Source organism: Rana temporaria, chromosome 9, assembly GCF_905171775.1.
Source record: "Rana temporaria chromosome 9, aRanTem1.1, whole genome shotgun sequence".
Classification (NCBI taxonomy): Eukaryota; Metazoa; Chordata; class Amphibia; order Anura; family Ranidae; genus Rana; species Rana temporaria.
The window spans coordinates 53,280,666-53,298,563 of record NC_053497.1 but is presented as its reverse complement, the minus strand read 5'-3'; the positions used below and the strand labels follow the sequence as shown (position 1 = coordinate 53,298,563).

Below are 17,898 nucleotides of genomic sequence, written 5' to 3'. Positions count from 1 at the left end.
GAGGTTTGCAATCCAGGGGTTTCACACTCTCTCAAACCTAGCTTGTTTATCTCTGCGAATGCTGGTTAATTTTTTATTGATCATAATCCAGGATATTTTATGTTTCACCAATGTGACATCAATGACGGATGATTTCCACGCTCGCGCTCTGGTTCTTTTAGCTGCTAGAAATATGAAAAATATAAGTGTTCAAATATGTCTGGGGATCTCGTCCGACAGGTCAGCAAACAGCGTTGTTTTGGCGCCTCTAGGGATGTTCTGTCCCATCACTGAGTGGACCAAATTAAATATCCTGATCCAGAAGTGTCAGGCCTTCGGACAAGACCACAGGACATGAAACATATCACCTTCTTGTCCACATCCCCGAAAACATAGGGGACGAGGTACCAGGATATATTTTCGCCAGACTTGTTGGGACCAGATTCCAGTGCAACAGCACTTTATAATTGGCCTCCACCAGGGAAGTGTTTAGTAGGCCCTTGTGCACAATGGTCGACCATGTTGTCCACACCTCCTCCTCAATTGTCTCCCCTAGATCTGATTCCCATGCAGTTTACCCTTCACCTTTTCACCCTTCCCTTTCCCAATATACACTGTATTCTTTTAAATAAAATACAATTTTAAAAACTGCAGTTCCTTTTTCTGTTTCACACAATGTAAGACATATACGTGATATGCAGTCATAAGGTCTCAAAACCTCATGGACCACATGAAACCGTGTCGATGACAGGAAGTCTACACAACGACAGTGACAGCGTTATGTAACATGTGGGTTTACTCTATAGAGATCAGACGGGAAGACAACAAAGTAGAAATTCACATATTACTACATTCTACCACAGGGGAGAGCACAGATTCCAGATACCACATTCCTCACTTAAAACCCTATAGCTTTAATAGGGACAAAATGTGCTGTTCAATCATTATCTCAACCTTTCTAGGCATAGAATGAAGTGACATAACTCCAGGAGTTGAGTTAAAGAGGAATAATGAGCCCAACCTTTTTATTTTTTGTCGTAAAGGTAAGTGTTTGAGCCTCTGTCAGGTTTCTATTGCTGTGCCGTCACCAGGATGGGTAGTAGCAGAAAATATTCTCAACAAGGACACATGTGGCAAGAAAACAAAGGTAGTAGCTTTTTACTACACTATATTATAGTTAAAAAAAAAAAGTTTTGGCTAGAATGGCAAGGACGTAGAGCCTGGCTGATAGGGCCACAAAACGTAGCGTGGGACCAGGCATCCATCACATTTTGAAGTGTGTTAGAAGATACTTTGATAGCTGTAGCTCCTCAAAACAGCAAGCATGGTGGTGCAGGTGGTGCAACAGGTTAAGTATTAAAAGTCTTCTTAGGGACTCTATAAGACAGTATCTATCACCTTCTGAAAAGTCATCTGCAGTGTAAAAAATGTTTGCGGGTGGTAGAGCAGCAGCTGCCAGGCTTTCATGAGGCAACCCTGGCACCTCCTCAATATCTGTTTTTTTTTTTTTTTATCCCAAGGGGGATTTTGTGTTAAAATACTGCACCACAACCATGAGACAAGCATTTGGCTCTCAGTCGAGGTGCGCACCCTTTGACCTTAATGGGCACATTTGACAGGCGGTACCACCTGTCAAACTCTGCAAGCTGTCTGGCTCGGTGGTCAGCTGGACTCTTTATTAGTTGTTTTTGGGTGACAAAAGCATATTTTTTTGTAGATTTATCTACCCAGTTGAAGTGGTCTCTATCCAGCAAAAATGTTATTTATTTTATGGACTTTTTATTAAATTTCAACACATTTTTTGTTACATTTCTGCTGTGTGGAACAATAACTGTACCCCATAATTCTGTGTTGTGTGATGAACTACAGAGGGCAGAGCTGAGAACCAGGGAACACATTGGCCTTAGTAGATAGGCAGGAGGAGCTTCTAGTTCTCTACTGCTGGTCACATGCTCACATGCTTTCGAACAGCCTTCGAAATGCAAAGGAAAAATACGTAATTAATATTAAACAAATGTTTTAAATTGTTATACAAACATATAGGGGTAGATTCACGTACGGCGGCGCTTCTTTAGGTCGGCTTAGCACATCTCATATACGCTACGCCGTAAGTTAGAGAGGCAAGTACAGTATTCACAAAGAACTTGCGGCGTAGCGTAAATATGCCGACGTAAGCGCGCGTAATTCAAAGTAGGCTGTAGTGGGCGTGTTGTATGCTAATGAATTGTGACCTCACTCAAATGACGCGCCTAACGAACGGCGCATGCGCCGTCCTTGGACGTATCCCAGTGCGCATGCTCAAACTTACGTCGCAAATACTCAATGCTTTCGACGTGAACGTAACTTACGCCCAGACCCATTCACGGACGAATTACGCAAACGACGTAAAACGTGGAATATTCAACGCTGATCCGCGTCCATACTTAACATTGGCTGCGCCATCTTTTTGGTGGTTTATCTTTACGCCTGAAAACGCCTTACGTAAACGGCGTATCTTACATGCGACGGGCGAGCGTAGGTTCGTGAATAGGCGTATCTACGTCATTTACATATTCTCGGCGTAAATCGACGTACACGCCCCTAGCGGCCAGCGTAAATATGCAACTAAGATACAACGGTGTAGGAGACTTACGCCGGTCGTATCTTAGCAACATTTAAGCGTATCTCAATTTGAGCATACGCTTAAAGATACAACGGCGCGGATTCGGACTTACGACGGCGTATGTCTTTCTGAATCTAGCCCATACTGTATTTGAACTCAAATCTTTATTATTTGTGCATAAACTTGGTGTGGGCTTTCTAGGGGAAGGTTTTACCAATCACAGACTGTTTCAAGCCCCTTCAGCATGTGTCTATTGTTTGCATGTGCTTAGAATTACAGGGAGGTTAAGCCTCCATCAACCAACAAGTAATATCCCGCCACTATTGTGTTTAGCTTTATAATGGACATGGAGGAGGAGGGAGGGAGGGAGTGGGCTGTCTTTTATCCAGAATGTATGCACCCAGATGTGTGACTCAGTCATGTTAAAGGAGGAAATTAACAGCTTAGGAAGGAACTGAAACTGGAGCATGCTCAGTAGATTTGGCAACGACTGGTCTACGCAATCTCAGGCTGCAGCAGGGACATGGGCAATGAGGGCACAACTACAGTACAATATAAAACCATTCTGCTGGCTTGAGTTTACATTTATGGTTGGGCCCCAGGGAGGAAGCATTAGGAGGAGTCCTGATGTGGTATAAGTACCAGGTGTCCATGGCTTCTGTTATTAAAAACACCTCATAGAAACACAGGGAAACCTGTCTTATACAAAAGTTCCTGGGCTAACATTATGTCCTAAAAGTAGGAAACACACGAAGCCTGGAGTTCCTAGACAGTTTTTCTGTGAAGACCAGATGTCCTACAAACCAAACTCCTTACATCAGTCTTTACCATATTTTGAACTTCTTCCCCCATGCTGCAGCCCCACTGCTCAGTAAATATCCTTGTGCTGGTATCTAGGGTCTTCCTTTTTGGACAGTAGGATGGCAGAGAGGGGTTAGAGCCAGAGAAACTAAGGGCCAAGCAATATGATCGGGTTAGGGAACTTCCAAAGCATATACAAAATGACCGCAGGTACCTTGTAGTGCCATCTTTTGACGAATAATTTAAGTTTAGTAACCTTTCAGTTCAGCAAGCATTCCAGCAAAAGGTGTCTTCTAATAGAAAGTAATACACCCCAAAGGAGACATTTTTTAACATCATAGTCATTTACTGTATGATTGATATAAATTCAAACGAAAGGACAAATTATTCTAAATTGTTCTTTTCTTTATGCACTTTACACACATACCTCAAAATCCTCCCACCGCAGTGGAGGTCGGGTGGGATGCTTGTTGTCCAATAAGATTTGCAAGGTGACATTCAGTACGGCCTCTTCCGTTAGGTCCTGATGGGTGTAGGAGCCCCAGGTAAAGGATAGAAACTTAGACCAGAAGTTGGGGAAGAAGGTGTGGCCCCCTGGTAGTGCCAGGCACCATAGGAGCAGAAGGGGGAGGAGCATGGGGTGGGAGGAGCTCATGGACGCTACATTGAGATGGCCTGCAAGGCAAAAGAGTATATATTTATTTAGGTAGGCACAGATATATATTCAAGGAGCAAGGGCTCTACATAAAGGCCAAGAACATGGGCCCGGATTCAAAGAGAATTGTGCTTTTTTTGCGGAGGCGCAGGGCAACGATTTTGCCCTGCGCCCCCGCAAATTTGCTCCGCTGCCCTCGATTCACGGAGCAGTAGCTCCGTAAATTGCGAGGGCGCGCCGGCAAAATTGCCAGGCGCTAGAGCACGCAATTTAAATGATCCCGTAGGGGGTGGGAATCATTTAAATTAGGCGTGCTCCCGCGTAGAGCGCATGCTCCGTCGGGAAACTTTCCCGACGTGCATTGCGGCAAATGACGTCGCAAGGACGTCATTTGCTTCAGAGTGAACGTGAATGGCGTCCAGCGCCATTCACGAATCACTTACGCAAACGACGTAACATTCAAATATCGCGACGCGGGAACAACAGGTATCTTTTAGCATTGGCTGCCCCTACTATTAGAAGGGGCAGCCTTACGCTAAACACGCCGTATGGAAACGACGTAACTTGCGTACGCAGGGCTCGCGCAACATTGTGAATCGGTGTTAGTATGCAATTTGCATACTATACACTGAGCACAATGGGAGCGCCCCCTAGCGGGCATCGCAAGAATGCAGCCTAAAATATGCGTGGCATAAGAGCCTTATGCCACGCAGATTTTAGGCTGCAGTCGGCGTTACGATGTTCCTGAATCAGGAGCATTCGTAACGCCGGAGCAAGTAAGCAATTGCGCTGTGTAACCTATGGTTACACAGGCGCAATTGCTACTTGAATCTGGGCCATGGTTTGTAAAAACACATATGGTTACCCATTATGCCAAAAAATGTAAATGATCTCAAAGTTGATTCTAATGGCTTTGGTTTGAATGCTCTACATGAACAAAGCGCCAGTGCTCTTTAACTATGTGCACTGCCCTAGCTACATCAATGTTTTCCTTTCATTTATATCTAATCCAACATTTTAAATATGTTTAAGGGCTGGTTTAAACACCCAATTTCCATGTGTTCCCCATGTTTTTTGTTGCGTTTAGCGTTTTCATTTGGAGGAATAGCAGCAAAATGCAAACTGATTTCAACATGAACAAGCCTCTTACAATACATTTTTGGATAAGTTGGGCTGATTTCTCTTCAGTTCATGAACACTTCAAAAGGGTATGGGGGTAAATATTCCAAATGGGGGCACACAAATAAAGAGTCCAAAACTAAAAGAAAAAGTTTTGGCTGGTTTTGTACCTTAAAGTGTATGTAAATCAAATCTCTAAAACCTCATATAAGCTTTAACGTGTAAATGCAATTTCAAAAGTTTTTCCATTTTTAATTTTTATTAATCTGCAACCTCCATTAAATAATACCTGGTGAGCCCACAATTTTGGTGAGTATTCAGGCACTTCTTGTTATTGGGCGACAACGCTCTGTTCCTGTCTCCCAACCTTGTTCCTGCGTTGTCACCTTGTCAAAAAGTCATGGTCCACTGTTGTTACTACAATTAACCCCCCTCCCCTGAGAAATGCCAATGCGACCATCACTGCAATGAGATAGAAAGGACGTTTTGAAAAAAAAGGCTGCAAGAGATCTGCAACACTAAGGGGGTTATTTACGAAAGGCAAATCCACTTTGCACTGCAAGTGCAAAGTGCATTTGAAATTGCACTGAAAGTGCACTTGGAAGTGCAGTCGCTGTAGATCCTAGGGGGACATGCAAGGAAAATAAAAAACAGCATTTTTTTTAGTGCAATTTCAAGTGAAGTTTGCACTTGTAGTTGGCACTTGTAGTGCAAAGTGGATTTGCCTTTGTAAATAACCCCATAAGATATAACAAAGTATAAATAAAAGGTGAAAACTACTACTTTGCAGTTTAGGGCTTACATCTAATTTAATTGATGTCAAAACATTTACACAATGAAAAAGTATGGATGTAATTATCCAAATATGGTCAAAAGGGTACCAACATCCCTGATAATTGCAACAAAGAGGATTAAACACATAAGGTACTTTACAGGTACCAATAAGATCATTAGAGCATAGTCACTGTTAAAACCCAATTTCAATTTTATTACGATTCCATATAAAAAATAAAAATAAAACAGACATTCAGATAATGTGCTTTAAAAATTGCATTTATTGTGCCTTCATGTTTAAAATGATATGCTTAACATGTTACATTGTTGACATAATGTGCAGTGATAACAAATGATGGAAAAACAATATGCTGTCTATTGTACACATTTCTCAGACCAACAGTTTACTTCATTGGGAGAACAAAGGAGGTGAGTATCTACCATAAATATAGATTATTATTATTATTATTATTATTATTATTAGTCAGTATTTATATAGCGCCAACAGTTTGCACATAACTTTATACTCTAAAGCAGGGGTCTCCAAACTACGGCTCCAAAGTTGTTCAGGAACTACAATTCCCATCATGCCTAGTCATGTCTGTGAATGTCAGAGTTTTACAAGGCCTCATAGGACGTATGGAGGGCCATAGTTTGGAGATCTTAAGGAAGACTGCACAGTCACAATACAAAAAAACCTGAGGGCCCTGGTCGTAAGGGTTTACAATTTAATATGATGTTGTTATAATACACAAATAAGTACTATGCGTATGTAAATACATATCAGTCTTGCACACTTAAGCCCTGTACACACGATCGGTCCATCCGATGAGAACGGTCTGATGGACCGTTTTCATCGGTTAACCGATGAAGCTGACTGATGGCCGGTCGCGCCTACACACCATCGGTTAAAAAAACGATTGTGTCAGAACGCGGTCACGTAAAACACACGACGTGCTGAAAAAAAACGAAGTTCAATGCTTCCAAGCATGCGTTGACTTGATTCTGAGCATGCTTGGATTTTTAACCAATGGTTGTGCTTACTAATGATCGTTTTTTTTCTATCGGTTAGGAATCCATTAAATTTAAAACAAGTTTTTTTTTTTTAACCGATGGATAAATAACCGATGGCGCCCACACATGATCGGTTTGGACCGATGAAAACGGTCCATAAGACCGTTCTCATTGGTTTAACCGATCGTGTGTACGCGGCCTCACACGTGCAGCATCAAATCAAATAAGAATCATGAATTATCATCTTGTGTCAGTAGACATGCATGCATGCAATATCATCATTATCTGCAAGGGGGGTTGTAGGGGACAAGAAGAAGCTGGTACCCCAGGGGACGATATAAATCCCCAAAAATCCCTAGGTGTTTTCTGTAGGTTAGTGTGGCATAATAGAAGCCCCAAAGCATCAGAAAGATTGACAGTTCTATAAGGGAACTCTCATGCCTTGTACACAGGACCGATGATTTTTCACGATGAGAAAACTGCCATTTTTTATATTGGTCGAGAAAACCGGTCATGTGTATGCTCCCTAGCAGTTTTCTCAACGAAAAAACTGCCCGCAAAAAAATTGAAACCAGCTCTCTTTTTTCTCGTTGCAATTCACGTCAGTCTTTTTCTCGTCACGAAAAATGGTCGTGTGTATGCTTTTCTGAGGGGAAAAAAACGTGCATTTCTCAGAATCAAGTATGCAGCCCAAAAGCAGCCCAAAGGGTAGCGCCATTTGAAAGGAACTTCCCCTTTATAGTCCTGTCGTACGTGTTGTACGTCACCGCGTTCTGACCCGATCGGTTTTTGGAACGATGGTGTGTACGCACATCAGACCATCAGGCCACTTCAGCGGTGAACCGATGGAAATGGCCCGTCGGACCATTCTCATCGGTTTGGAACGACCGTGTGTACGCGGCCTTATTCTCTTCATCAGTAAATCAGATAAGTCATTGTTACTACTGATTAAAAGGCATTTGGACCAATAGTTCCATTGACTCATCACTATACAGATCTTTAGTTGTTACATGAGAAAGTCAATGTATCAGTAATCATGGCGGTTCTCCCACTTTTTATAAATTCTATACTGTTACTGTGTTGTACTTGGACTGTACTGTGGTGCTTATACCTTTAGATTGTGTTAGTTCCCAACAAGTAGTGGAATGGCTTCAACTAAATCCCGCTATGGGGCAATTCCATTCTCAGTACAAAGTACCCTTTATTCATAGTGTATACACATAATAAATACACATAACAAAAACACAGTACGTAAAGAATTCACAATTGTCACAATCGCGCAGACCAGTGCCAAATCAATATTGCAATTAATATTGCATAATCTAACCACTATGCTTCCTTTGTGAAGCCAACATCAGTCATTAAGCCATTAATAGATCCTCTGAGACTCACTATGTAAATTACATTTTCACCTCTTCCCTCACCACAACACCGCCAATAATATATGACTGCACATTTCATTAAGGCTATTGTATTCCCTTTTTTTAAATAGGGAATTTTAAAAATAGTATAAAAGCTATAAAAAGGAAATGCAAATCTAATCAACACAGAATTTATTTTATTTTATAATACAGTTGGTTGAAATTGTAAAAAAGGATGCAGAGAGAAATAAATAGGGCTGCACTTCTATATATAAAATTATATTATTTCAAAGGACCATAACTGCAAAGATTCACATACAATTACGTTGCTCCTGGGCAGCGTAACATATGTGATATACGTTACACCGCCGCAGGTTTACAGCGTTTGTGCCTGATTCTCAGAACACTTACCTGTAAACTTGCGGCGGTGTATCGTAAAAGCGCTCGGCGCAAGCCTGCCCAATTCAAATGCGCATGCTCCGTCGGGTAAATTACCCGACGTGCATTGCGCTAAATGACGTCGCACCGACGTCATTTGCTTAGACGTTAACGTAAATGGCGTCCAGCGCCATTCACGGACGTCTTACGCAAACGACTTAGATTTTTTAGATTTCAACGCGGGAACGACGGCCATACTTAACATTGGCTGCGCCTCCATAAACCCAGGGGCAACTTTACACGTCGCAAAGGCTACGGAAATGACGTAAATTCTCTGCGTCGAGCGCGCGTACGTTTGGGAATCGTCGTAATTTGCTAATTTACATAAGCGACGGAGAAAACAACGTCGGCGACACCTAGCGGCGGGAAAAAAAAATGCATTTAAGATCTGACAGCGTAAGAGCCTTACGCCTGTCAGATCTAATGGGTATCTATGCGTAACTGATTCTAAGAATCAGTCGCATAGATACCCGGGGCCAGATTAGGACTTACGACGGCGCAAATGGTGTTGCGCCGTCGTAATGCCTTTGAGAATCTGGCCCGTAGTTTCTGTAAAATGTTATATTTTCATAGTTGGCAAGGTTGAATAAAGACACTAGTCCATCAATCCAGTTTATATTTTATTCCATATTTACATGCAGTTGTCCAATGAATGTGACAGTTACAGGGTTTGGGGCAAACTATAACACTGCTTACAATGGGAAGGTGGGCTTTAATTTATACTTAAAATTAATATACTTAAAGGTTTTATGAATTAAGATAAAAAGCCTTCTGTGTGCAGCAGCCCCCCTATTACTTACCAGAGCCCATCTAGATCCAGCAATGTTGTAGGAGTGTCTTGGCTGCCCGGGACTCCCCTCCTCATTGGCTGAGACAGCAGCGCAGCGCCATTGGCTTCAGCTGCTGTCAGTCAGCCAAGGAGGAAGGGGCCATGAGCACCAAAGAGGGACCAGAGAAGAGGAGGATCCAGGTTGCTCTGTGCAAATCCACTGCACAGGACAGGTAAGTATAACATGTTAGTTATTAAAAAAAAAAAAAAAAAAAAGACTTTAGTATCACTTTAAAGGCCAAGTTAACCTTCTGAACATGTTACAAGTTACAGCTGTATTCAGGGTGTAACATATTCAGCAACCTTGTGCACCCCCAGACACCCCCCATGAGAGTGGGCAGGGGATTCTTTCCGCACATTGCTGTCACATTTTGAAAACAGCACAGCTGTGCAGAACTCTTCCCACACAGCCGCATCACTAATTCACAGGAATCTGTAAATGAGAAAGCTGCCACCACAACAAACAGACTTGTAGTTTAAATGGGCAGCAAGCATACTGATTAACACACTCATAGTCCATTCACAGTCCCTCCAGCTTGCAAGCCGACAGTCCCTATAGAGGTACAGACTGAAAGTTGAAGGGAGACTGGGCAGGAGTCTGAATTTGCACCCACGATCTGCTGACCATGGGTGCAATGCTTTGCAGGCTCCTGTAAAAAAAAAAAAAATATGTCCATTTATTATTTTTAGTAAAAGGCGAGCTTATCCTTTTAAGTCCATCTAAAATGATATGACTGTTGTGCAATTTCCCTGCAAAATTAAGCAAAAAAAAAGTTTGTACGTGATTATCTGTGCACAAGTGTGTGAATAATTATAGCTGCAAGCATGAGGTGAAAAAATGTATGTATATAAAAGCAATTTAATAATGTATCTGCGAATAATAACCAATGTATGTAATCTGGTGTTCTATGTGTTTTCAACAATCATTAATTAATCTGAAAAAATACAATCCGATCATAAACAGTAAAACCGCAAAAGTCCATATAAAAGTTCATATAAAGTGAATGTAGTAGTCCCATACAACCTATGATATATATCACTCTCAGGCCCCGTACTCACGACCAAACATGTCTGCTGAAACTGGTCCGCAGACCAGTTTCAGCAGACATGTTTGGCCGTGTGTTGGCCCGAGCGGACCATTTTCGGGCGGATCGGACAGGTTTCCAGCGGACAACTGTTTCCTGGCATTGCTTTAAAACAGTCCGCTGGAAACCTGTCCACCCGGACATGTACGGTCGTCTGTACAGACCTACCGTACATGTCCTGCCGCCCGCCATCCCTCGCATGCGTCGAATGACTTTGACGCATGCGTGGAAGCATTTTAAAGGCGGGCCGCCCACGTCACCGCGTCATTGTCGCGGCGACACCGCGTCATCGACGCGGCGACACCGCGGACACGCCCCGCGTATTGTTTACACGCGGACTTCTGTTCGATGGTGTGTATAGCCATCGAACAGAAGTCCCCGGGCAGTCCCCGGCCAGACATGTCCGATGGAAACGGTCTGCAGACCGTTTTCATCGGACATGTCCTGCCGTGAGTACAAGGCCTCAGTGCTAACAGAACATGCAAGTTGAAAACACCTTCATCGTGGTGAATCCTTTATGGGCAAACTCTTACCTCTCTGTATTGGCCCTCACAACAAGGGTCATTATGCGCTCCAACACCAGATGGACTCCTTTCCTTCTTAAAACGGAGCTTCACCCAAAAATGAAGCTTCTACTTTTCAGAACCCCCCCCCCCCCATGCAGGTATTTGCACCCACTTCCGGGAAGAACTTGTGCGGCAGACACGCCCCTACCTGCACACAACCCCCCCCCCCCCCCCTTGCTGTCTCCTGGGAAATACACGGGGCCTGATTCCCAAAAGAGATACGCAGACTTAACTGCTGTTCAGTCTGTGCCTAACTTTGGAAACGATTCTCAAAAGGCTTTTTCCAAAGTTAGGCAGAAAATCTGACATGTGTAAGACACTTACACGGTCAGATCTTAGGATGCAGTACCGCATCCGCCACTGGGGGCATTTCTCATTGAAATGCAGCTTTGAGTATGCAAATGAGGACTTAAGCAGATTCTCAAAGCATTTCATCATTGTGATTTCTGCGTAAGTTCCGAATTTGCTTGCGCAAAACTAGGGCTGGTTTTACAATGTGTAAAGTTAGTCACTCCTTGTAAAGGCCCATTCAAGCGACGGCATTTGGTATGCATTCCTGAGGGAGAACTCCACGGCAATTTTTAAATTCAAAACCGGCATAGGTTCCCCCCCCAGGAGCATACCAGGCCCTTAGGTCTGGTATGGGTTGTAAGGAGACCCCCCCTACGCCGAAAAATCGACGTAGGGGGTCCCCCTACAATCCATACCAGACCCGTATCCAAAGCACGCTACCCGGCCGGTCAGGAAGGGAGTGGGGATGAGCGAGCGCCCCCCCCCCTCCTGAGCCGTGCCAGGCCGCATGCCCTCAACATGGGGGGGTTGGGTGCTCTGGGGCAGGGGGGCGCACTGCGGGCCCCCCCACCCCCGGAGAGTGGAAGAAGAAGCCCCCCCTGGTAATAGAGCTAATAAAGAAGATGTACCCCATATCCATTCACTTAGGGTGGGGGGCCGGTATCTGGGGGCCCCCTTATTTGAGGGGACTCCCAGATTCCTATAAGCCCCCGCCCACAGACCCCGACAACCAACGGCAAGAGTTGTCGGGAAGAGGTCCTGTCCTCATCAACATGGGGACAGGGTGCTCTGGGGTGGGGGGGCCCGCAGTGCGCCCCCCTGCCCCAGAGCACCCAACCCCCCCATGTTGAGGGCATGCGGCCTGGCACGGCTCAGGAGGGGGGGGCGCTCGCTCATCCCCACTCCCTTCCTGACCGGCCGGGTAGCGTGCTTTGGATACGGGTCTGGTATGGATTGTAGGGGGACCCCCTACGTCGATTTTTCGACGTAGGGGGTCTCCCTCTCAGGAATGCATGCTGAGCGACGCTGTCATTTTTTTTTATAATTATTTGTTTTCCCGGCGCGTATATTTTTTTTCACCCGTCGCAACTTTAGTGTCCCGTCGCAATTCTCAAAGCCGCCCGGCGTCAATTACGTTTGCGCGCTGCACGTCGGGAAAATTACGTCACACGCATGCGCAGTACGGCCGGCGCGGGAGCGCGCCTCATTTAAATTTTAAACGCCCCCCGGAGAGGAGGACCGCCTTGCGACGGCGGCACTTAAGTTACACGGCCTGAAATTTCTAGGTAAGTGCTTTGAAGATCGGGCACTTAGGTAGAGATTTTAAGTCAGTGTAACTTAACTGCTGAAAGTTAAGTTAGGCAGGTTTTTTGAGAATTTGGCCCACTGTTCCCAGGACAGAGCGGGGACGAGCGACGGCGCGTCGTGCTACTCGCGCATGCGCAGTAGGGAACCGGGCAGTGAAGCCGCAACGCTTCACTTCTCGATTCCCTAACCGAGAATAGTGGCGGGTGCAGCTGCAGTACAGATGATCTTCAGGACCTACTAACAGGCCAGGTTCGTAATATAACTGAAATACATGACAGGTGATATCATTTGCTGCTGAGTGATTGCAGTATTCTAGTCTGCATCTCCCCAAGCCAGGTAATACATAAAATCTGGCCTGTTAGTGGGCCCTGAGGACAGGGTTGATGACCACTGACTTAAAACATTTAAAATAGACTCGGCCACATATGAAGACAAGCCGCAATATACCGATTCTGCACTTACTGTATATCAAAGAAACCAATGGGCCCAACTCTACATGGGCTCATTGTTTTTTTTTTATATAAGGTTAGAATTGATATGTTGTCTTCATATGGGGCCGAGTCTTTTTTAAATGTTTTTAATTGACTCCATGTTTATAATACACACCATAACCTTCTGAGCTTGTTTAGATGAGTGGCATAATTATAATTTTAATCATAAATATAATTTTGGTCATTTTTGGAATACATGATTGAACATCACTTTGATTTTTTATTTTTTGTTTTCTTTTTTCTTTATGGAAATTGTTGATACCATAAGCTTTCTCAAACTAATATAATTTTGGTCATTTTTGTAATAAATTTTTGCAATGCATTAAAATGTTTTCAATTGACTCCACGTTTATAATATAATATAATACCTCCCAACTTTCTGAACTTGTTTAGATGGTTTGCACTAATATATTTTGGAAACGCTTGTAATACAGGATAGAACATCGCTTTGATTTTTTTTTACTTTTTTCTTTATGGAAATTGTTGATGCAATAAGCTTTCCCCCCCCCCCCCCCCATTATATATTTATATATTACGTTTTGCAGGTATGGTTCCAGGGGTGTACTTAGGTTTTGTGCTGCCCTAGGCCTGGTGAAACTCGCGCACCCCCTACTTTATATATGACGCACCCCTTCCTTTTTAAGACTCGTCCTGTCATTTTCATGGGATAAGGACAGAGGGACAGGGTGGGATGAGGACAGGGGGACAGGGTGGGATGAGGACAGGGGGACAGGGTGGGATGAGCACAGGGGGACAGAGCACACACAGGAACATTGAGCCAAGAGGGGGGAGGAGCCGAAGAGTGACTGTGTATTGCAATCAGTGGAGAGAGAGGGACGGCTGCACTGTAGTCGAATGACGCTGCGGGACCCCGGGCAGCAGATGTCCCGGGTGACCGCGCCACTTTGCGGGGGGCGCCTTTTCGCCGCCCCCCCGCAAAGTGCCGCCCTAGGCCTGGGCCTTGTCGGCCTAGGCCATAATACATCTCTGTATGGTTCAGAAAAATGTGTTCTACTTAGTCTTTTTTCATTTGAATAATGCAATATTGTGGTCTGGTTTTACAGGGGAATTCAATTTGCTTCCCGTTCTAATTATGTATTATTCCTTTTCTATAGCACAGTATACATGTAAAAAGAATTATTTTGTGTGAAAAAAATTCCTACATTCCGTGCCTCCAAATGTTACATACGTAAGGATCTCCAGCTGACTCATAACGGTGTTATAACATGACCAGCATAGACCACAAAATATTCTGTCTGTCTGGTTTAAGAGATGAATTGGTTTGCATTTCTATGTAGACACAGCTTGGAATATACTCTAAGAAGTTATATCTTTGTTATTACTGGGAGCTGTTAGGGAACAAGCAGTAAAGTTGGTTGTAGAAATACACTTTTTGGCACTGCAGGGAATCTGCTTACATCGTCCTTTTCTGGATTGTTGTTAGAGGGAACAATTTATGAAAGAAAAGCAACTCATGGCGCACTGCTAAGAGACACAGGGGGTTATTTACGAAAGGCAAATCCACTTTGCACTACAACTGCAAACTACAAGTGCAAAGTGCACTTAAAAACTTGGAAGTGCACTCGCTGTAAATATGAGGGGTAGATGTGAAATGAGGGGAAGCTCTGCTGATTTTATCATCCAATCATGTGCAAGCTGTTTAATATTTTCCTTGACTGTCCCCCTCGTATCTACAGCGACTGCACTTTCAGTGCACTTTGCACTTGTAGTTTGCACTTGTTCTGCAAAGTGGATCTGCCTTTCGTAAATAACCTCCATGGTCACTTCCAGCATCCTTTGTGGTTCCGATTTCCGGGGCTGAAAGGTGACTTTACAGGATGTTAGTAGCTCCCCCACAAGACCACAACGCTAAGTTCTACAAAGACAGTTTTTAAAACCTAATTTAACTTTTTGTTTAAAACGGCCAAATGCACTTCAGATACATCAAAATTAAAGATGTGCAAAGCCTTGCAATTCATTTTCTTTAAAAAGCAGCTACATCCCGAGTAAAAAAAAGCCTGTCCTTTGCCAGGACGCTGTATCCTTGCCATCTGTGTGGAAGTAGTGGTCTCTCCTTAAAGCGGAGCTCCACCCTAAAGTCGAACTCCCGCTGATCGGAACCCTCCCGTGTCACATTTGACACCTTTCAGGGGGGAGGGGGGTGCAGATACTTGTCTAAAGACAGGTATTTGCACCCACTTCCGGCCACAGTCTGTGGGCAGACTGCGGGCAGGACGTCACCTCCTGTCCCCCTGTCCCCCGTTGTGTTCTGGGAACACTCAGCACCCAGAGCACAGCGGGAGCCAGTCAGCGCTTCACTTCCTGGTTCCCTCACCGAGGATGGCGGGGGGGGCAGCAGAGTGACGAGCGATCACTCGTCCTCTGCTGCAGACGGCGCTGGACTCCAGAACAGGTAAGTGTCCTAATATTAAAAGTCAGCAGCTGCAGTATTTGTAGCTGCTGGCTTTTAATATTTTTTTTTCAGCAGAGCTTCGCTTTAAAGTGTAGTCCATTTTTACACTTTTACCTGAAGGTAAGCCTATATTAAGGCTTACCTGTAGGTAAAAAAAATATTTCCTAAAGCTTTACGGTTTAGGAGATATTCCCCTTGCAACGAGCAGCTGACTGCAGCGGCGCATGCACACAGGGGATTCTCGGGTAAAGGCCCGGCAGACGCTGGACCTTGCCGGAAAGAAGTCTCCCACGCCCATGCGCGGGAGTGACGACATCGCAGATCCAGCCACTCACAGCGATGGAGCCGCGATACCCGGAAGACACGCCGGCGTGGACCAGGTGAGTGACTGACGCCTCGTTCTTAGGTAAGTATTTCATAATGAGCTTTATGCCTTTATGCCCTTTGCCTTACAGGTGACAAAAAAAATAAAACATTTCGGGACTTTACAACCACTTTAACTCTTGCTTGATCTCTTAAAGGCCCACAGCACCGCAACCGCCTGCATTACACAACATTGCAGAGCAGTTGTAGCACTGCCCCATTCATTTGAATGGGTCATGTTTGGCTGCGGTACTTCCCACTGATAGTAACCTGTGGTATAATATTTGCCATGCTACACCCCCAACCACGACAGTGAGTCCTAAAATGGGCAGTGGCCATGTTAACTGAGAATATTTTGGACAAGGAAGAAATGGACTTTATAGGCACCAATTATAAAATAAACAATTTTATTCACAATTTAATACATAGTTAAAAAAAATAAAACACAAAATAATGTATAAAAAACTGTAGATGGACTACAGTAGCGACTAGGGGCACTCCAAGATCTGGTCAACAGAGTCAACACACGTCACATAAGAACGTGCATAGTTTTTAGACTGTAAAAAATATTTGCTCTACATGTTTCGCGAGAATCGCTTCTTCAGGAGGTATTGTAATTTTCAAACTGGCGTCATTATTTAAAAGGATAAAAACAGGGAATAGTTCCAATGTGGTATTAAGCTGAACCTTCTAGTATACTCATATGCTGTATTTTTGGATGATGTGTTCATACCATGTGGTAATGAACCAAAAGAATAACATTATCAATGAATGCTGAACCAGGCTGTTTCCAAAAGTGTAGCTGATCACAGCAAACTTGCCTAGTAGGTAGACTGGTCTTTTTAAAACAGCATAAAAGAAGGAATGAGGTAATATTGCATCAATGATAGAAGTACAGCATGGATGATCCGGGTAGAGGAGTCCACAGATGGAGGTGATGCCAATGGACTGAGAGTCAAATCCTGTGACAAGGCCGGGGCCGAGCAGTGCTGTCTGGATCAAGACCACATGAGTGCCCCCCATAGAAGATGGCTTTCTATGGGGCACTCGCTGGAGAGCAGGAGCCATGGGATGTTGGCAGGGACCAGAAAAATTTTGCTCCGAAAAATTAGGTTCGGAGCAAAGAAGTATATTATGTTTATAAAAAAAATATATATATATATATATATATATATATATATATATATATATATATATATATATATTTACTTTGCAATCACTTTAATACAGTGAAGGATATGTGTTATGTTTACATGTACACAGATGTTCTATGTTTAAGGCTGGGTTCCCACTATTGCGAATTGGATGTGGGGACTTGTCCGCATCCAATTCACATTTGTCAGGAGACTGTGACCGGCTCTCTATGGAGTAGGTTCACACAGCTCTGGGACGACTCCGGAGCAAATTGCACGGGAGTCCTGTGGTCTTCTGGTCCATTTCAGGTTCGAATTCAGCCAAAAATTCGGACCTGAAACGGAGAACAGGGAGGCATCGGACCCCCTGCTGTGAGCCGCTGCGCACAGAAATGTGAACCCAGCCTAAATCTATGTTTAATTTCTATGCTCACATGCCTCAATAACCCCTCTAATGAGACCCCCTTTTATCCCCAGGTCCTATAGCAGCCACGTGGACTGCCATGGCTATTGTTATGCCACTGTTGGTGAGGTCAAGTGGGGGAAATCTGGCAAACAGCTAGTGAGTACCAGCAGATATAAAATCTATTTTAGACTTTGGATCTGAAAAGTATAACTGGAGCCATATTTTGTTACTTTTGTATTGAGAGGGGAGCGCTTTGAACAATGATATTAT

The 17,898-nt window shown here is 44.0% G+C and overlaps 1 protein-coding gene across 1 annotated transcript in view; it reads right to left on the bottom strand.

Annotated features, from left to right (window-relative positions):
• The window catches only part of VWA7 (von Willebrand factor A domain containing 7), a 72,556-nt gene that overhangs the window by 46,112 nt on the left and 8,546 nt on the right, over positions 1–17,898 (bottom strand). Inside the window, exon 2 of the mRNA XM_040323489.1 lies at positions 3,810–4,057. Within this exon, the coding sequence (XP_040179423.1) occupies positions 3,810–4,037 (228 nt within the window). The 5' untranslated portion in view covers positions 4,038–4,057. The remainder of the gene's footprint in view (positions 1–3,809; positions 4,058–17,898) is intronic.